The sequence below is a fragment of the Ambystoma mexicanum genome, chromosome 11, assembly GCF_040938575.1.
Source record: "Ambystoma mexicanum isolate Mex_15411 chromosome 11, UKY_AmexF1_1, whole genome shotgun sequence".
Taxonomy (NCBI): domain Eukaryota; kingdom Metazoa; phylum Chordata; class Amphibia; order Caudata; family Ambystomatidae; genus Ambystoma; species Ambystoma mexicanum.
In genome coordinates, this window is record NC_090934.1 from 38,890,010 (window position 1) to 38,906,579 (window position 16,570).

At 47.3% G+C, this 16,570-nt stretch overlaps 1 protein-coding gene across 1 annotated transcript in view; it reads right to left on the reverse strand.

Moving 5' to 3' along the window:
• The window catches only part of KPNA6 (karyopherin subunit alpha 6), a 625,915-nt gene that overhangs the window by 554,256 nt on the left and 55,089 nt on the right, over window positions 1–16,570 (reverse strand). Inside the window, exon 2 of the mRNA XM_069622491.1 lies at window positions 13,294–13,427. Coding sequence (XP_069478592.1) covers window positions 13,294–13,427 — 134 coding nt within the window. The remainder of the gene's footprint in view (window positions 1–13,293; window positions 13,428–16,570) is intronic.

The window sequence follows — 16,570 nt, forward strand, 5'->3', positions numbered from 1 at the left end:
GAGACCAGGAGGAAGGGCGAAGGGAGAATTGCCCTTGGCCTTTTCAGATCAGACCTGTGAAGCCTCCGAAAAGGGAATTACAAGACCAGGAAACATAGCCGACGTGTGGATCAACAGATGTCAATGGTACACGGAGGCCTCCCGCATTGATAAGAACGGCGGGGAGGAATGCTGGCTACCGCGGTACTGTCCTTGACTCCAGCAGCAAGCTAAGTGGACTCAAGACAGTTGGTGAGTCGGAGGAAACTGAACTGTGTTTGAGCCCAAGGTTGCAAGTGGCAACATTAGATGAATTTAAGAACTTGAGAACAAAGAACTTGTGTGTTTACATTTTTGAGAAAGTCCAGAGAAGGGCCAGCTGCAGGGTGGTCTGGTACCATAGGAGTGCACAGTTGAAGGACTCTCGCTGGCCCTCGTGTATTGAAACTGCAAGTACCAGAAGGCCCCAGGAAAGGGCGGCGTGAGGTGTTGGTAGTGGTCCTACAAGGGTCACATCAAATCACTTGTACACTCGAAAGTCTGACAAGAGAAAGCTAGGAGAAGGGAAGTGTCAACCCAACGGAGTGATGTCATAAGAAAGCTAGGAAAAGGGAACCCGGCTTTCAGATGAAATGAGCAAATCATGTACCGTGTTAAGGATGGCTATATGAACCAGACGGAGGGATGCCAGTGGAAAAGCCAACTGCGTTAAAAATGGCGATGTGAATCCGACAGAGGGATACCAAGGGGAAAGCTAAGAAGAAGGAATCCCGCATTCCGATAAAGCAAAGTGACTATGTATTTGGCAAACATGAACCCGGCAGAGGGATGCCTGCGAGTTGGAGTGAAGAGTAATACACCCGTGAGCATTGTGCGACAAGAGTGAACCCGGTCAAGGGTTGTCCGCAGTAAGAAGTTGTATAATAAGACATTAAGGCTCCTGAATATTGTCAGGCTTCATTTGAAAAGGCTGCAGTGAACCAGACGGAGGGAGGCCCAAGTTGTGAAGAGGATCAGAGCCAGGCGGAGGGAGATCCCAGGGGCGAAGAGCAATCGGCCAAGGTGCAAAATTACCAAAGGAACTTTTGTTTGTTGTTTTGATCTATCAGGCCTTCTAAGACAAGAGACTTCATAGAAAAGAGACTTGGCCCATGAGGTTCTGGTATCGAACTGGAATTGTGAGCCTCGTGCTGGAGAGGCCCAGGAGTGTGCTGTGCTGAGAAGTTCTGCCTTGTCCCATGCTAAAAGCATGGGGAAGGGAGACCCAGCCATACCATCCTGACTTATTTTGTGAACACTTTCTTTCTTTTCTAGTGAACATTATCCCGCACTCCTTTTGTAACTTAGTGGTAAGGATTGGCAATAGTTTTTTTTAGTATAGGCCCTTTTCTATTTGACAAGACACCACTAGGACTGCCTTATTACTATTATTGGATGGTCGTAGCTTGCTCACATCTTAGATTTAGGTTTAGATTAGGCATTTATCTCACCCCATTATAAAGTTCAACCTTGAATTGTGATCACTTGTGTCGGTATTTACTGTTGCCACCATGAGTTCCTTACATCCCGCACAAGTCATCTCTGGGTGGGTAAGGGAACTCAACCTCCATTGCTTGTTGCATGGTATGGGGGGGGAAATAGGTTAAGTTTGACCAGAGAGTTAGTGGGGGTATGGGTGACGGCTACCATTGAAGGAATCACTGCACCATAGCGGTTATGGGGGGGGGGGGGTTCAATTAATGACGCTGAATGTTAGAGGTTTAAACTCCCCAGTTAAAAGAAGTAAAGTAGACACATTCTTGAAAAGTGGAAATCCGGATATAGTGACCTTTCAGGAGACCCAAATACGTTGGAGCGATAGTTACAAAGTAAGGATTACAGGGTACCCACATATATTGCAAGCTAACAATAGGGGTAAGACGAGAGGGGTTCTCATAACCATCAAAGGTCTGGTTCGATTACTGAGGATAGAGAAGGAAGTGGACAAAGAGGGTAGATACATTTTTGCCCATATTCAATGGGGGAGGATACGGTATAATACAGCCCCCCTTTATGCACCAAATACGGAGCAGGACCGGTTTGCTCTGAATAAACTTGAACGTGCGGAGGGTCAAATAATATTAACAGGGGATTTTAATATGCTGTGGGATCCTTTGGTAGATAGGCGTGTAGGTGGACATTCATCTCAGAGGGGCTCCACACAAAGTTTAAAATACTGCATGTCTCAATTGGCTGTGGTGGATTCCTGGAAAGAGATCGGTGGGGAATGTAGGGTCTCACATTTTACTCCCACGTTCATCTGTCTTTTTCTAGGATTGATTATATTTGGGTGTCGGATACTTTGTTGGGCCAGGTACAGCAGATGGACCTAGGTCCTATTCATTTATCAGACCACGCACCCATAATATACGTCAAGAAATAGAAGGGTCAGGGTTGTGGAGCTGGACGTTTCCAGACTACTTATTGAGGGATCTGGTAATGTGTGAGGAGCGACAGAGTAAAATTGGGCAATACTTTGAAATGAATAGGACCCCGGAACTACAGGACAGAACGATGTGGGATACATTTAAAGCGACCACGAGGAATGAGTTAAATGCAATGAAAGCCCTAAGAGAAACACAAATGGATCAGCCGGAGGTAGCACTTCGAGCTGACCCACCAGGCAAGGGCGGCCCTTGACCTCTGCCCCACCTGAAGTAGTGGATTTCATTCTGGCTGCATAGATGCAGCAAGTCGCGAGCGGCTCACCGCCTTGCACAAGGTGCCCACGGAGCACCGTGAGACAGCATCCAGATAAGCCGCATAGGCTTTTGGAGACACCGGTGGGGCCCAGAAGATCCCAAGCTGTGCGGTGATGGTGCAGAGCGTGCCCGGAGAGAGCAATACGGGCAACAGTGGCAGTCATAATACACAGAGCCCTTCATAAGGGCAGAGCGTGAGCAAGTTTAAGTGTGTCTCGCTACAATTAGGGTGCACAGGCTCTGCAACATGCGGTGGAGCTGGATAAGGGGCTTGCTGGCAGCACTGAGATATGGGAAGGTGCAGGCTCCAGGAATGAGCAGTGAGTCAGAGTGAGTCAAGTATGTGGTAAAGCTGAGGGGGCTCCAGAAAATGCTACATCTTTTCTGTGGGTACTGTTCCCTGAAAGAGGACGAGGACCAGCGTGGACATTTAAGGGCCTGGAGCAGGTTGGATAGTGTATGCAGCCGCCGCTGGGCAAGACAAATGGTTGCTGCCTCAGATTGTCGGAAGGGGTCAGCTGGAGAAGGGAAAGATACATCACCCTGGGCTGCATAGTGATAACAGGGTAAGCCCCCACCACATCTCACCCACAAAGACTCAATGAGGAGGTATAGGGCAGGCTGCAGGTGCCTGTTGAAAGGAGGGGAAATATGCAACAAAGACGGACTAAAGCTGCATCCTCAAAGAGGAAGAAGAACAAAGTATATGGACCACGGGAAGCTGCTTGGTGGGCAAGTATATTTCCATACAGGTATTAACATTTGGCAAACCCTGTGGGAAACGCTCAGGAAGAGGTCACCCAGGAACTAAAGTCTGTGCACATTGAGTACTGAACGAAGCCACATGTGCTGTGGGGGGGGGGGGTTGCACTAACCCCCTATAGAGGAACTGTATACTGGGCCTATTTGGAGATGCAGCCGTGCCGAGGATCCACGTACGGCTCTGCGCACATAGGCACAGTGACCCAGGTGGCACCTAGTGGGGAGTTTTCTTAAGTGCTGCTGATTGGCCAGAGTACCGGGAGCCTATCAGGGGAAACGTAAGCGGTCTGAATGCCTCCGAAGTCAGCCAAGACCAAGGTGAACCATCCAACCTTGGACAGCTTTGCTAGAACAAAGCAGCTAGTATCTGGAGGAAGAATGGAATCAGCGCCGGAGATAGAAGGGAGCGCAATGGAGATGCACAACCAAGTGATGCTTGCCATAGCAGACTTAAAGGTCTCATTGGGGACACAGATTGAGGTTGGGTTGGAAGACGCCCGAGGGTTCTGCACCCAGACGTCAGACATTATTCACACTTCTCTGCACTGCACACAATACACACGAGGATCGATTATTTTTTGTGGGCAGAGAATTGATGCATCAAATTACACAGGCCCAGAATAAAAAGGTAGGGTATTGTCGGATCATGCCCCTCTTAGCTTGCAGTGGGAATATGTGCCCCCCCAGAGCACCGATACCTACGTGGAGGCTTAAGAGCGTTTCAGTGAAAGTCATCCCGTTTTGCGACTGCATTAAAGATGGCATAAAGGAGTACGTCACGCACAATTTGGGCAGCGTGCCGAGTGAAGGAACCTTTTGGTAGGTGTTGAAAGTGGTGGTCCGAGGGGTGGCAATAGCGGGATCTAACAAACAACCATCAAAAGGGAACGGTCTTCGGAGGAGGGACTGAGGGAATTACAGTCCAGAGAGCTGCATGCGGATAGTAACGCGGAAGCGGGGGAAATAAAACAGAAATGCATCAATTTCTATGAGAGACTGGGCAAACATAGTTTTGCTCAATATACGGAGAGGCAGAATAGAGAAGGAGATAAGCCAGGTCGATTGCTAGCATGGTTGTACAAGAGGGAGGGGCGGCAGAGACCCATCTACTAATTCGATAAAAGTGGGTCAAGGGCACCCATGTCACACCCAGAATGGGGTTAATGATACGTTCTGGGATTTTTACTATCTACTATATCAGGAGGGACCCCCCCGGTGTCTGGAGACCACCTGGAGGTGGGTGGAGTTGGATGAAATCGAGCTCCCTAGATTGCCCATGATGAAAGAGATAGCCTTGAGGTGCCCCTTACATTGGAAGACATACAAAGCACAATTAGTGGTTTGCCGACGGGGAAGGCACCGGTTCGGATGGGCTACCCAGCGAATTCTACAAGGAATATGCACAAGAATTAGCCCCTCATCTGCTTAGTACCTTCAATGATGCTAACGAAGCAGGGAGGGAATCTATCATTATACCTCTCCTTAAACCTCTAAGACCCAACGGAATGTGGTTCCTATAGGCCCCTATCGATGCTTAACTAGGATAGTAAGCTACTTACCTCCATACTGGCAACAAGGGTGAAAAGGGTTATATATAAATTAGTGCAGCCGTTCAGATTGGTTACGTGCCATAGCATAGCATGGCACTTGAGATTACATCATGTAATGGATAGAACAGCAGCCTGGGAAAACGCTGTGTACCATATCTACATTGGACGCAGTGAAATCGTTTGATTCAGTGCGATGGGACTGGCTTTATGTAACTGCGCAGATTTTGTTTTGGGCAGACCTATATAAAATGGGTCCAACTGGTGTACACTAGGCCGATGGCTAGGATCAAAACTGGCAGATGTATCTCAGAGGCATGGAAATTAGAAAAGAGCACAAGGCAGGGTTGTCCATCATCGCCGCTGCTCTATGTCCTTGCCATGGAGTCAATTGCCATGGAGTCAATTGCCCAGTACCTCAGGACAGAATACATGGACGCAGGTATCGAAATAGATGGGGCCAGACATCCGATATCCCTATATGAGGATGACACTATTATTAGATTCAAAATCCTGAGGATAACTTAAAACTGCTAATAGATACCATGTCGTTTTTTGCAACGCTGTCAGGAATTACTATCAGCACGGACAAATCGTCACTATTCCCGATAGCGGGATCGAGATGGCTAGAGAGCAAGGCACTGCCCGTACTTGCATTGCAGTGGAAGGTGCACACATTTAGATACCTGGGGGTAAATGTGTACCATGATCCAGTGGAGGAACACATACATAACACACTGCAGGCCCTGGTAAACATTAAGAGTTCTATAAAGTTCTGGACTAAGTTGCCTCTCTCAATTATGGGGAGGGCGGCACTGCCCAGACTACTTCACTTTTTTGTGAACGTCCCATTTTATATCCCCAGGACCTTTAAGACCTTGGAGGGTATCTGCAGGGAGGAACAGAATAGCGCTTTCAACACTATATAGGTTGCACGTGGAGGGTGGCATCCGGGTTCCGCACTTTGAACTATACTATATAGTAGGGCAGTTACAATTTGTGGTAGACTGGTTAGCTGATGACTCCACTCAAGATATGCTGATGTTGCAATCCACTGATCAGCGCTATTACCTGAAGTAGATATTGTGGTTCAGGAAAACTTGGGGTGGTCGCACCTTTTGTCTGTCGGGTTCAAAATGTGGGATAGAGCTCTGGTTGTGATGGGGTTGACAGACCCATTGTCGGAACAGATTCCCCTGGTTTCGATAGTGGCGCCCTCGTCCCAAGCGAGAATGAGCAAACGCACATACTGGGAGGCTAGCAGGGTGGCTACCGTAGGAGATCTATTGCAAGATACTGTTTTCATACCCTTCATAGAGTTGGCAGAGCAGACGGGCATACACAAAGGACAATATATAGCACATGGCACTATTAGGAACGAGATCACAGGTAGGCGGCCTGCATATGGGGAGTTGATGGAGAAAAACTCTATGGTAGACACTGTATGACATAGCTGATGGTAGGCACGTTATATCGAGAATATATGACAGCCTGTTGTCCGGTGTGTTTACCTACCCTTTGGAGATTAAAAGGAAATGGGAGGTGGACCTAGGGGCGACCCCCACGGAAGCACAACGGGCAAGGAGACTGGGAAATCATAACAAAGTATCATGCAATGCGGGAGGTGGCGAATAGATTATAAAACACAGGGGTGGAATTGGATGTGCTCTCCCTGTGGGCATGCCTGCTGGGTTGCTTCACACGCCCTAAGGGCCGAAGGCATGTTAGCAAACTGAAAGATTTGGCGTGCATTTTGGCCAAGCGTAGAAAAGCTATGGCATATCAATCATTTAGAGGACCTGGAATAGGAGTGGTGGAGGGATTTGTATAGGTGGGGAGTAGTGGAAACTGCGGCGTGGAAAAGGGCGGCACAATGAGATCACGAAGATGCCTTGGGAGGAGTTGGGGAATGGGAAGCGCTGCTGCAAACTCTTGCCAAGGCAACTACAGAAAATGCAGAGGCAGACACTTTAGCATAAGGGGTAGGCGGTTCCTAACTGCTCGGAGTGCAACATGCCTGACGTGTAAAAGGAATGGATGCAAGCCGGGTGGAGGGAAGTTGGAAAGGGGAGGGGAAGTTGGGGGTAATCTGTAGGATATGTTATAAGTTGATGTTTGCTGGTGCAGCATGTGGTTATGTGGAGTTACATTATTTGTGTTTTGATAAAACTAAGAAAACTTTTTTTTTTTTTTAAAAAAGGCTAAATAAGGCAGACCGTATGTTGGCATGGCAAGTGAGGAGGAAAAGGGCCATCTTTCGTATCAATACTGGTCAGGGCACAATTAGCTCCTCATCAGAAGACATTACAGGTATTCACCGAATATTATTCTGCGCTAAATAATACTGACTTCATGGATGGCTCAGCTGCAATATTTGGAGCGGTGCCAGCTGAATAAAACTGATGTAGGGGAAAAGAAGGGGAAATTACCCCAGAGGAAGTAGGGACAGCTATATTGTCTTTACCAGTCAATAAGGCTCCTGGACTGGATGGTTTTCCGGCACGGTTTTACGAAACGTATGAAGACATTAATTCCGGTAATGACCTCCCTTCAACTCCTTCATTGGAGCCGGACGTATCACACAGACCATGGAGGAGGCAAATGCAGTGTTATTTCCTAAATCAGACAATGCGAGAACTCCATGTGGGTCATACAGACCCATAGCTCTCATCAATATTGATGCAAAAATATATACTCAAATATGAGCAACAAGATTGGAAAAATTGATACCGAAACGTATCCATCCAGATCAGTCTGGCTTTGTTATGGGAAGGCAAACATTTGATAATGTAAGATAGGTGAGTCATCTGATTGAGGAGGCAAATAAATAAAATCGGGCCTTCTGCAGGGGTAATAACTTTAGATGCTAAAAAAGCGTTTGACAGGGTGAAGTGGTCTTTTTTGTTCCACACTATGGAAGCTATGGAGATTGGTCCAAGATTTTTGCAAATGGTTATGGCAAATTATCAGATGACGATCTTACGGCTCGCAATTAATGGTAATATTTCACAGAGAATTAGGGTATACAGAGCAACTAAACAGGGATGTCCGTTATCCCTGGTGCTGTACGCAATTCACCTGTAACCGTTTGTTAGTATCCAGTATTCGGGAAGAGAAGTACATCAGGGCGATACAGTTCAGTGGTGAAGAACATAAAATGACGACGTTTGACGACAGGCTCAGAACTGGCATTAACCAAAGAGTTGAGAACATTTGGTGAAGTAGCAGGCCTGAAAAGGAATATCCCTAAAACGGAAATGATGTTACATGGGGGGAATGGTACCAAAAGGAACAGGATATCGATACAGGTCTGTTTGTGAGGACAGATCGGGGTCTAGGTTATTTGGGAGTAAAGATACTTCCTTGGAATCCATGTATGAAGCAAACTATCTCCTGTTACTAGATTAAATCAACAAGTGGCTTAAGATTCGTAATTCGTTGACCATCTCCTGGATGGGTAGGGTTCATGTAATTAAAATGGTGGTCCTTCCAAGGATATTGTATTATTGCTATGCTCACCTGGTCTCCGCGGTGGTGTAGGGGCACGGTTGGAGCCCTCCCTGGACCTGGCTTCCGTGGATCAGCTCTCTCCCCCAGCCACTGCTTTGCCGAGGACCCAGAACACTGGTTCTTCTCCTGAGAGAAGATGAGACTGTGAAAATGGCGTGGGGATGTCGGAATTCCCCTCAACCCTTGCGTGCCAGAAGGTTGGGAGCAAGAGAGTTTGCCCATGCAGGCTCACCTGTTTTGATTGAAAGATCAGCTCTCCACCCTGCTTTCTTCCAGCAGGGGTGCTATAAATGGACCTAGTTGCGTCACTGGTCCTTGGCGTGAAGGTCCAGACCAGCTGCGACCATACCGTCTTGAAGGTAAGTTTTGTAATTATGATTATTGTTCGCATTCATAGTGTTAATCTTCCTCCATGATTATTGAACATAACCCTATATTGTCCTTTCTCTCTCCCGTAGGTATGAAGATGACCCAGGAACGTGCGATGACAGTCTACACCGGAGGAGCTACCAGAGGTAAACTGCCTCTACCTGAAGCTTGCTGCTTAGAGTATGAAAGTCTATGCAAGTGCTAACCTTGTGTTTCCTTTCCCTTTGCAGGTGCAGCTGATTGGTGCTTGATGGGTGGTTTCCGAACTCCGACAGGCGGCGAGAGATGAAGATCCTCGAGAATGGTGTGTCGGAAGAAGATCCCGTGTTGATGGAAGTTTCGGGACTGGTAAGGATGCCGGGCGGCACCCGCAAGGATCTGCAGATCCAGTTAAGATATGCGCGTGGCTGCAGAAGGGGGAAGCAATAGCAGTGCTTCCAGCGATGGTGCGGCTGACCCAGGTAAGATGCGCGCGTAGCTGCAGAAGCAAAGCATTGGTGTGGCTGACCTCAAGGTAAGATGCTGGAGGATTCCGGAGACTGAGGACACACATGCTGAAACAGCCAAGGTCTTCTGAATGGCCGTAAGCGTTACACTGCACTAGCAGACTAACGCGAAGCGCCAGCATGCGGGTGGGACCGGTTTATATAGCCTGGCCCCAGCCACTCCCTTTAGGCCCCACCCTGAGGTTCCACCTTGCCACTGCTCCTGCCTTCTGCACGTGCCTTCCATGCATTGCCAGGGCCCCGCCCTGCCCAGATGCACGTGCCTTCAACAGTCTGTGTGCAAAGCACACTTTATCATGAGCTTGGTGCCAAAGGTGCCAAGACTGGGTCCATTGGGACCCTGCAGGATGTGAAGTGACTGGCCAATGACCAGTGGCCATGACAATTATTTTCAGGCTTTGCCAATATTGGTCCCTCAGTAAGTTTCTAAGACTCTCAATAAAATGGTGGGGACCTTTATATGTAAAGGAAAGAAATCAAGGGTGGCGTAGATTGCATTGCAATACAAATAAACTATCATATCGTTAACGGCGCCAACACTTAAGGAGGGATGGGGGCTCCGAATTTAGGAGCTTACTATCAAGTGGCTCATCTGTGGATCATCCGGGAATGGTTTGGGTGGGAAACCAGGAGAAAATCTGGTTGCGGTTTGACAGAGTGGTGGTTGGTGGGTAGGCCCCTTCAGGAAGTCTTATGATGTCACAAGCATGGCCGGCCCGCTAATATGTATAGAAGTAAAATCAGAGCCTTAATAGGAAATGTGTGGTATTCGGTGGTACAGCAAGCCCCTAGTTTGCAATCTCCAGTTCACACCGGGATTGGAGTCGGGAGTTTTTAGGCGATGGAAAGAAACAGGATGTCTAAAGATGGGTGACATGGTGGAGGGTTAGGAGATCATGACATTCCAACAATATTAACAGTTATTCTCTCTGTGAAGATGAAAGATTTAGGCATGCACATTTGCATCACTGGGTACAGAAAATAAACACTTGGCAATACGGGACCTCACCCCCTTTGAAAAGTACTTTATTACAAATTCGGGTGACCGATATATGGAAGGAGCGTTATAAAAGTTAAATGGGGATCTCTCAGGTCTACCTAAGTGGGGGTACATGAATATATGGGGAAAAGTACTCCCAGAAATGAAATGGCACAAGGTCTGGACGGGAATTCCAAAACTTAGGAGGGCACTCCAGATCCATGAAATGTGGGTTAAAGTAATGTTACAATAGCATCCGACACCTGAAAAATTGCATAGGTTCTATCCAGACTCCTCAGTGGAATGTTGGCGTGGATGCAAAGGTATTGGAACATGGGCTCACATATGGTGTGAATGCCTGATTCTGAAGCCATATTGGAATGGAGTGAACGCGGCGATGAAAGCTATGTTTGGGGCCCGGATATGTAGAGATTTTGGGTGAGCAATGTTGGGTTTGGGCGATGTTCTGGACCTTTTGCCTTCAAAATCCCAAAGAAAGGCATACATGATTTTAAGTGTAGCAGCTTTGTCGCTATTAGTTCAAAAACTGAAACAGTCTTGGCCCCTACTGAACACGAATGGATAATGAAGATTTGGCATTATGTCTCATTGCAATGGGTGACCTATGTGGCTTAAGGAGAGTAAAGGGAGTTTAAGGAGAACTGGGGTTTGGTATTGGATTTCCTCCATAAATACAAGTGAACTGGTGCCACAAAGAATCTGCTTATTAGATCTGTTTTAACAACTATATATGGGGCACAGAGGAGCAATGGTTGAAGCTGAACAATGTATGGCAGCTGTCTGGAGGAAAAGGGCAGAACGGAGGGGGGGTGGGGTTGCTAATATTTTATTAATGGAAATGCCAATAAAAATACGTTTAAAAGAAATTAAATGTCAGAATGGCTTCAGCACCAACTCCCATCCCCCCAGTTAAACCCCACAGGGTCCAGAGAGTCTCAATGAATCAAGGATCAGTGGATGGCACAGTTCTAAGAGTCTTGCACACTTTGGCTTACTGGTACGCAGTTCAACAGTTCCATCTCAGGCTTTTAACTCTTGGTAGCTCAATCACTTCCTTAGGCTTCAGCCACCTTGCCATCAATGCTTAGTTCATATGCTTTCAATTTCTCACAATTCTGACAGGCTTCCCTCTGCCGGGCTGGAGCCAGTCTCGTTTCTCATGGGGCTTCACTTCCCCACGTTTTATTCAGGTTATCTTTCACTGTCGAAGACTTTCGAAACTGCAAGGAATTTACATTTAACTCTGCATGACCACTTCGACCTCTCTTTCTGCTTTCCTTCAATTCAGAATCTTTTCTTAAAGCACCAATGCCTCTTGGTACTTGGAGTTCTTATTCTCTCACTTGCCTTTTTGGCCTTTTCAAAAGTTCTTACTTTTGCCCTCTTCGCATATTCTACAATTCACAGATTTCATTTTCCCCTTATTCAGCGTTTCTTTTGATCTCCACTTGTAATATGTTACAAAACAAAATTTATAACATTTCACAGACTTCTGAATGTGCTCTCTCCTTGCGCAGGTGCTACTTGGTTTCCTTTCCCTTTAACCATTGTCCTCTTCATTTGCGTTTTATCGGCACGCGCACAACCTTCACCTTTCAAATCACAGTCACTTCCTCTTTAACATCAACCAGACTTTGTTGCTCTCGATAACTCACTGGTTGTGCTAGATGACCTTCTTTCATCTTTTTCTTGCATTTCAAGGCTGTTGTTACCAGCGCCTCCCCAAGTCTGCCGTTCACCCGGGAGGGCTGTTTCTTGCCACCTAGAAGGTTTCCTGCCTCTGCTCGCTCGGCTCTTCCATTCGAACACTCACGGCTTCCCGAAAGCTTTGAAATCTCACCTGGCTCATTCTCGATCCTCTCAATTGTGGATCAGCCCGTTGGCCTTCCAACTCCCACAGCCCGGTTTGCATCAGCCTCAGAAGAGCTGTTCCTTCACGTAACCAGTCACGCTCATAGTATGCTTGTGCGCACTACCTTTTATTTTCACAGGCAGTCTTAACAAGTCACAGGTGTACATTATTATAGCTACGTACCCGACTCTGCCTGGCCACATTACAGAGACAAGGCCAATACAAGTCAGGGGAGGTAATCCTTCTGACCTTATTCCTCATCTTCCTTGGTAAGTATTTTTGTCAAAACAAAGTGGGGAGGAATTATGGGAGTTGTAGTGTCCTACAAAATAAACAGGGACATGGGTGGTGAAAAAAGGGGGATAACATGTCTCGCCATTGGGTGTTTATCGCCCACGCCCTGAGGACACCCTACCAGGTGATCCTCCCTCGCTTGTCCACCCACAGAGTCGGGATCCTAAAGTGATGGCCTTTCCCTGGCCACCTGAGTAAGGGATCTCCAAGGACTAGGCTTTGAAACACCCTCTGGCTTTTCACTTTCATACAGGTAACACCCTCTGGTTTTTCACATTCATACAGGTGGTTAAAGGTTAGGGTTTAACTTTATTAATTTTAAATGGTTCCATATTTCACCAATTGCCCCTAAAAGCCTTTTTTGATGTTGCATATGGTCCCAAGTGTGTTTGTGCTTATTCACTCAGAATATATGCACTCCCTTTCTAAAAAGGAGTCAGGCGCTCCTTGCTTCCCCTGGCTACCAATGACTGCTGCTTGAGTTTCATCCTCAAGTGGGATATTCAACATGTACTGCCCTCTTCTCCAAGCGTGGATTTGATTTCTTTGTATAACACATACCCAAAGGGACCAGGCAGGTAAACTTGCATCTGAGCATAGGTAGTCTATCAGCTATCACCACAAATAAAAGTTGGTGAAAGCCAGATGGAAGCATTATTGCAGCGTTGGATGCTTTTCTCCTACTGTACTACATATGCCAGTCTCTGCCATCTTCTCCTCAGTCAAGCCTTACCTGTTGTTCTCGCTTCTGTTTGCGGAGCTGGATGCCTTCTTCTTCACGCCTCCGGCGCATCTCCTCTGTGTTGAGGGCTTTGTTCTTGTACCTCTTAATACGGCAGGCATCTTTCCCAGGACTCGCCACAGTTTCTGTGTAAGAAAAGGACTAAGTTAATTTCAGATACTGCTGGAAAGGTTATTATGAAATCCAGCCAAAACCAAGACCAAGCAGATTACGCAACACTGATCACAGCAATCACATTAATGGATCACACACAAAAGTGTATCACCCCTACCTAAGGTCTCAAGGATTCATTGATACTTTCCACCCTGACCCGTCCCAGTTGTCATAGCAGTCCCTGGGCTTAAAATAGTGAAGGTTTCTTCTCTAATCTTGTGCACAAGTGTAACTCAAGGATGTACGTTCTGCCAGTCACCAACAGCATGGCCTATCAACCTGTAGCGGACAAAAGGTTCTGCTGGAGCACACAATGCTGCTGGACAAAATGCCATGCTCAGTCTTCCAAGCAGGGTCAAACATTTCAAGTTGTAAGTTACTAGTGTAGCATAAAAGTCACTCAAACTCTCCGTTCTCCAAATGCACACAACGCCCCATTTCTTACTCGGCACAAATCAAAGATCATCCAGTAGTAGCAAGTACTCATTTTCCTGGCACGGATCACATTGAGGTTTTCTATTGCTCCTGTATGCTAGAGTGTCACTGTAGGATGCCCATAGTTCGGCCGAACTCTTAAAAATCTGCAAGGAGCTGGCCAATCCTGCTGCAGTCTCTACCTCTCCTGTCCCCTCCCAAACCCTCGGGACAGCTCTAGCTTCTAATTTCATCTCTAATACTCAGGACATCTCTCTCCCTCTCGCCCTCCTCCCTCTACTTCCTCTACTTCCTGCTCTTCCTCTAGCCCTTCTTCAGCCACCTCTCATCCCACCTTCTCTGCCTTTCCCCTGTTCTCCCCAGACAAGGTTTCTAAACAAGTCCCATTTATGAAAGTCTCGTCAAAACAGGTTCACCCCTGTTTCTCCAAAACCATCAAGGACAACATTAACACCCTGGCTCCTACTCTGGCTAACTTCTGCAACCACTCCTTCGCCACTGGAGTCTTAAGGAGCCCTCCCTTGTGCAACCTCTTCTTAAACCCTCTGCCATCCGGTCCTGACCGGCTAACTATAGCCCAATCTGCACCACTCCTTTCCTGGGCAAACTCCTGGAAAAGCTGGCCATCTCCCAGTTTAATCTTCACACTGAATCTGTTAATGGTCTCCTTGACCATCATTCTGGCTTCAGAGCTGCCAGAAGCATGGAAACTGCTCTGCTGGACATACGTGAAGACCTGCTCTCAAACCTCGATTCCAACACCCCGTGTCCTCATCTTACTTGATCTCTCTTCTTCCTTTGACACAGTCAAACATGCCATCCTGCTCAACCGTCTCCGTGATAACCTGGGTATCACCGATCAGGCCCTGGCTTGGCTGACTCATTTACTCTCCAATCGACCCTCCCAGATGCAACCTGGGTCCTTCCTAGATCTCAATCTCTACCTGTGGTGTTCCACGGGAGTTTAACCTCTCTCCCTGGCTGTTGACCTTTACCTGGCACTTCTTGCCCACCGTATTGCTGCTCTCTGCCTCAACTTTCAGTGCTATGCGGATGACACTCCGCTCATTTTCAGGATCCCTTCAGCCACCTTTTTTCCTTTTCTTATCTCCGACCATCTGCTATCCAGGAGGTGTGTGCCGCCAATGACCTCTGCTTTAATAACAGTAAGACTGAGATTCTCCTCATCGCCACATCTGCTCCCTCCTTTCCCGTCACTCTCTGGCCGGTCTCTCTTAGCCCTCTTCTTGCTCCCACCTGTGAGGCTAAAAACTTCGGGGTCATCTTCGACTCCATACATCGCTGAAGTCTCTAAGAAGTCACACTACCAGCTGCACTGCCTCAGAGGTATTCTTCCTTTCCTCTTCTTCCCCAAAAAGCTCAGACTCCAGAGCTCTGGTTCTCTCTAGGCTTGACTACTGCAACAGCCCCTTTCTAAATCTGCCTGCCTCTACTCTCCGCCCTCTGCAACTCATTCAAAACAGGACTGCGAGACTTGTCCTTGGCCTCAAGCCCAGGGATTGCATCTCTCCAGGACTGAAATCTCTGCACTGGCTCCCTGTTGCTGCGGGATTGAGTTGAAAACCCTCTGCTTTGTCCACAAGGCCTTCTGGGGCCTGGGGCCTCAATACCTTCAACTCTCTCTTCCTAAATATCTTCCTTCTCGAGCTCTTCATTCATCTGCCTCCAACTCCCTCAGAGTCAATCGCTTCTCCAAGCAACGGGTTGGTGGTATATCTCTCTTTGTCTGGGTGGGCCCTCTGGAACAGCCTCTCTGAAACCTCAGGAGAACCATCTCTGGTTCTACAAGTACCTCAAGACCTTCCTCTTTGCTTCAGCTTTCTCTCCTCCTCTCTCCTGCTGAACTCCTGGCCAAAATTGAAACTGCACTGGTCGCCTGGCTACCCTCTGTTCTCGGAGCCAGGACCCCTCCCGCCCCAGCTGCACACCTGCACTGCCCGCCTGGCAACCCTTGCACTGGGGTTGTTTCTGTATACCTACAGCCCCCTACCAGCACTTGACACCCGATGTCTGCACTTACCCTTGCACTTGCCACCAGCTCGACGCACTTTTTATGTATTGTTTTTATTTATTTTACTGTTTATCCCATTTTTTGCACCCCTTGCACTTTTCCCCTTTCCCTCGTCCACGATCTCAACGTCACCTGTCCTAGTAAGATGGTTATCTCCGTCTTCCCTCTGTTCCCCTTCCCTTGCCTCGTTGCACCTTCAAACACTTGTGTATAGGGGCATTATGAATACCATATCATATATCCAGGACCGGATTCCAAGACTGCAGCAGATTACCAAAAAAGGGAACAGAAATTGTAACATCAAGAGAAATTTCACAATAAATATCTTCCTCATTCGCTAATGGAGGACAAGCGGGTGACAACCATGGATCATTAACAAATAAGGAGACTAAAAGTAACATCTTACATAGAAAAACTAGCCAGACTGGCCAGATTCACTAACATTTGCACTGGAATAGATCAGGAGTTGCCTGTGATCAGCTCAGATTTATACCTCCTGCCATACTGGAGATGCTGAAGTATCTTGGAGAGAGCACTGAATACATCTTTGTGATTCAAATGTGCACAAAGTAGATCATAGATCACAGGAATCGTTTAATTTGCTGTTGTGCAAATCTTTATTTACAAAAAATACAGAACTGATTCACA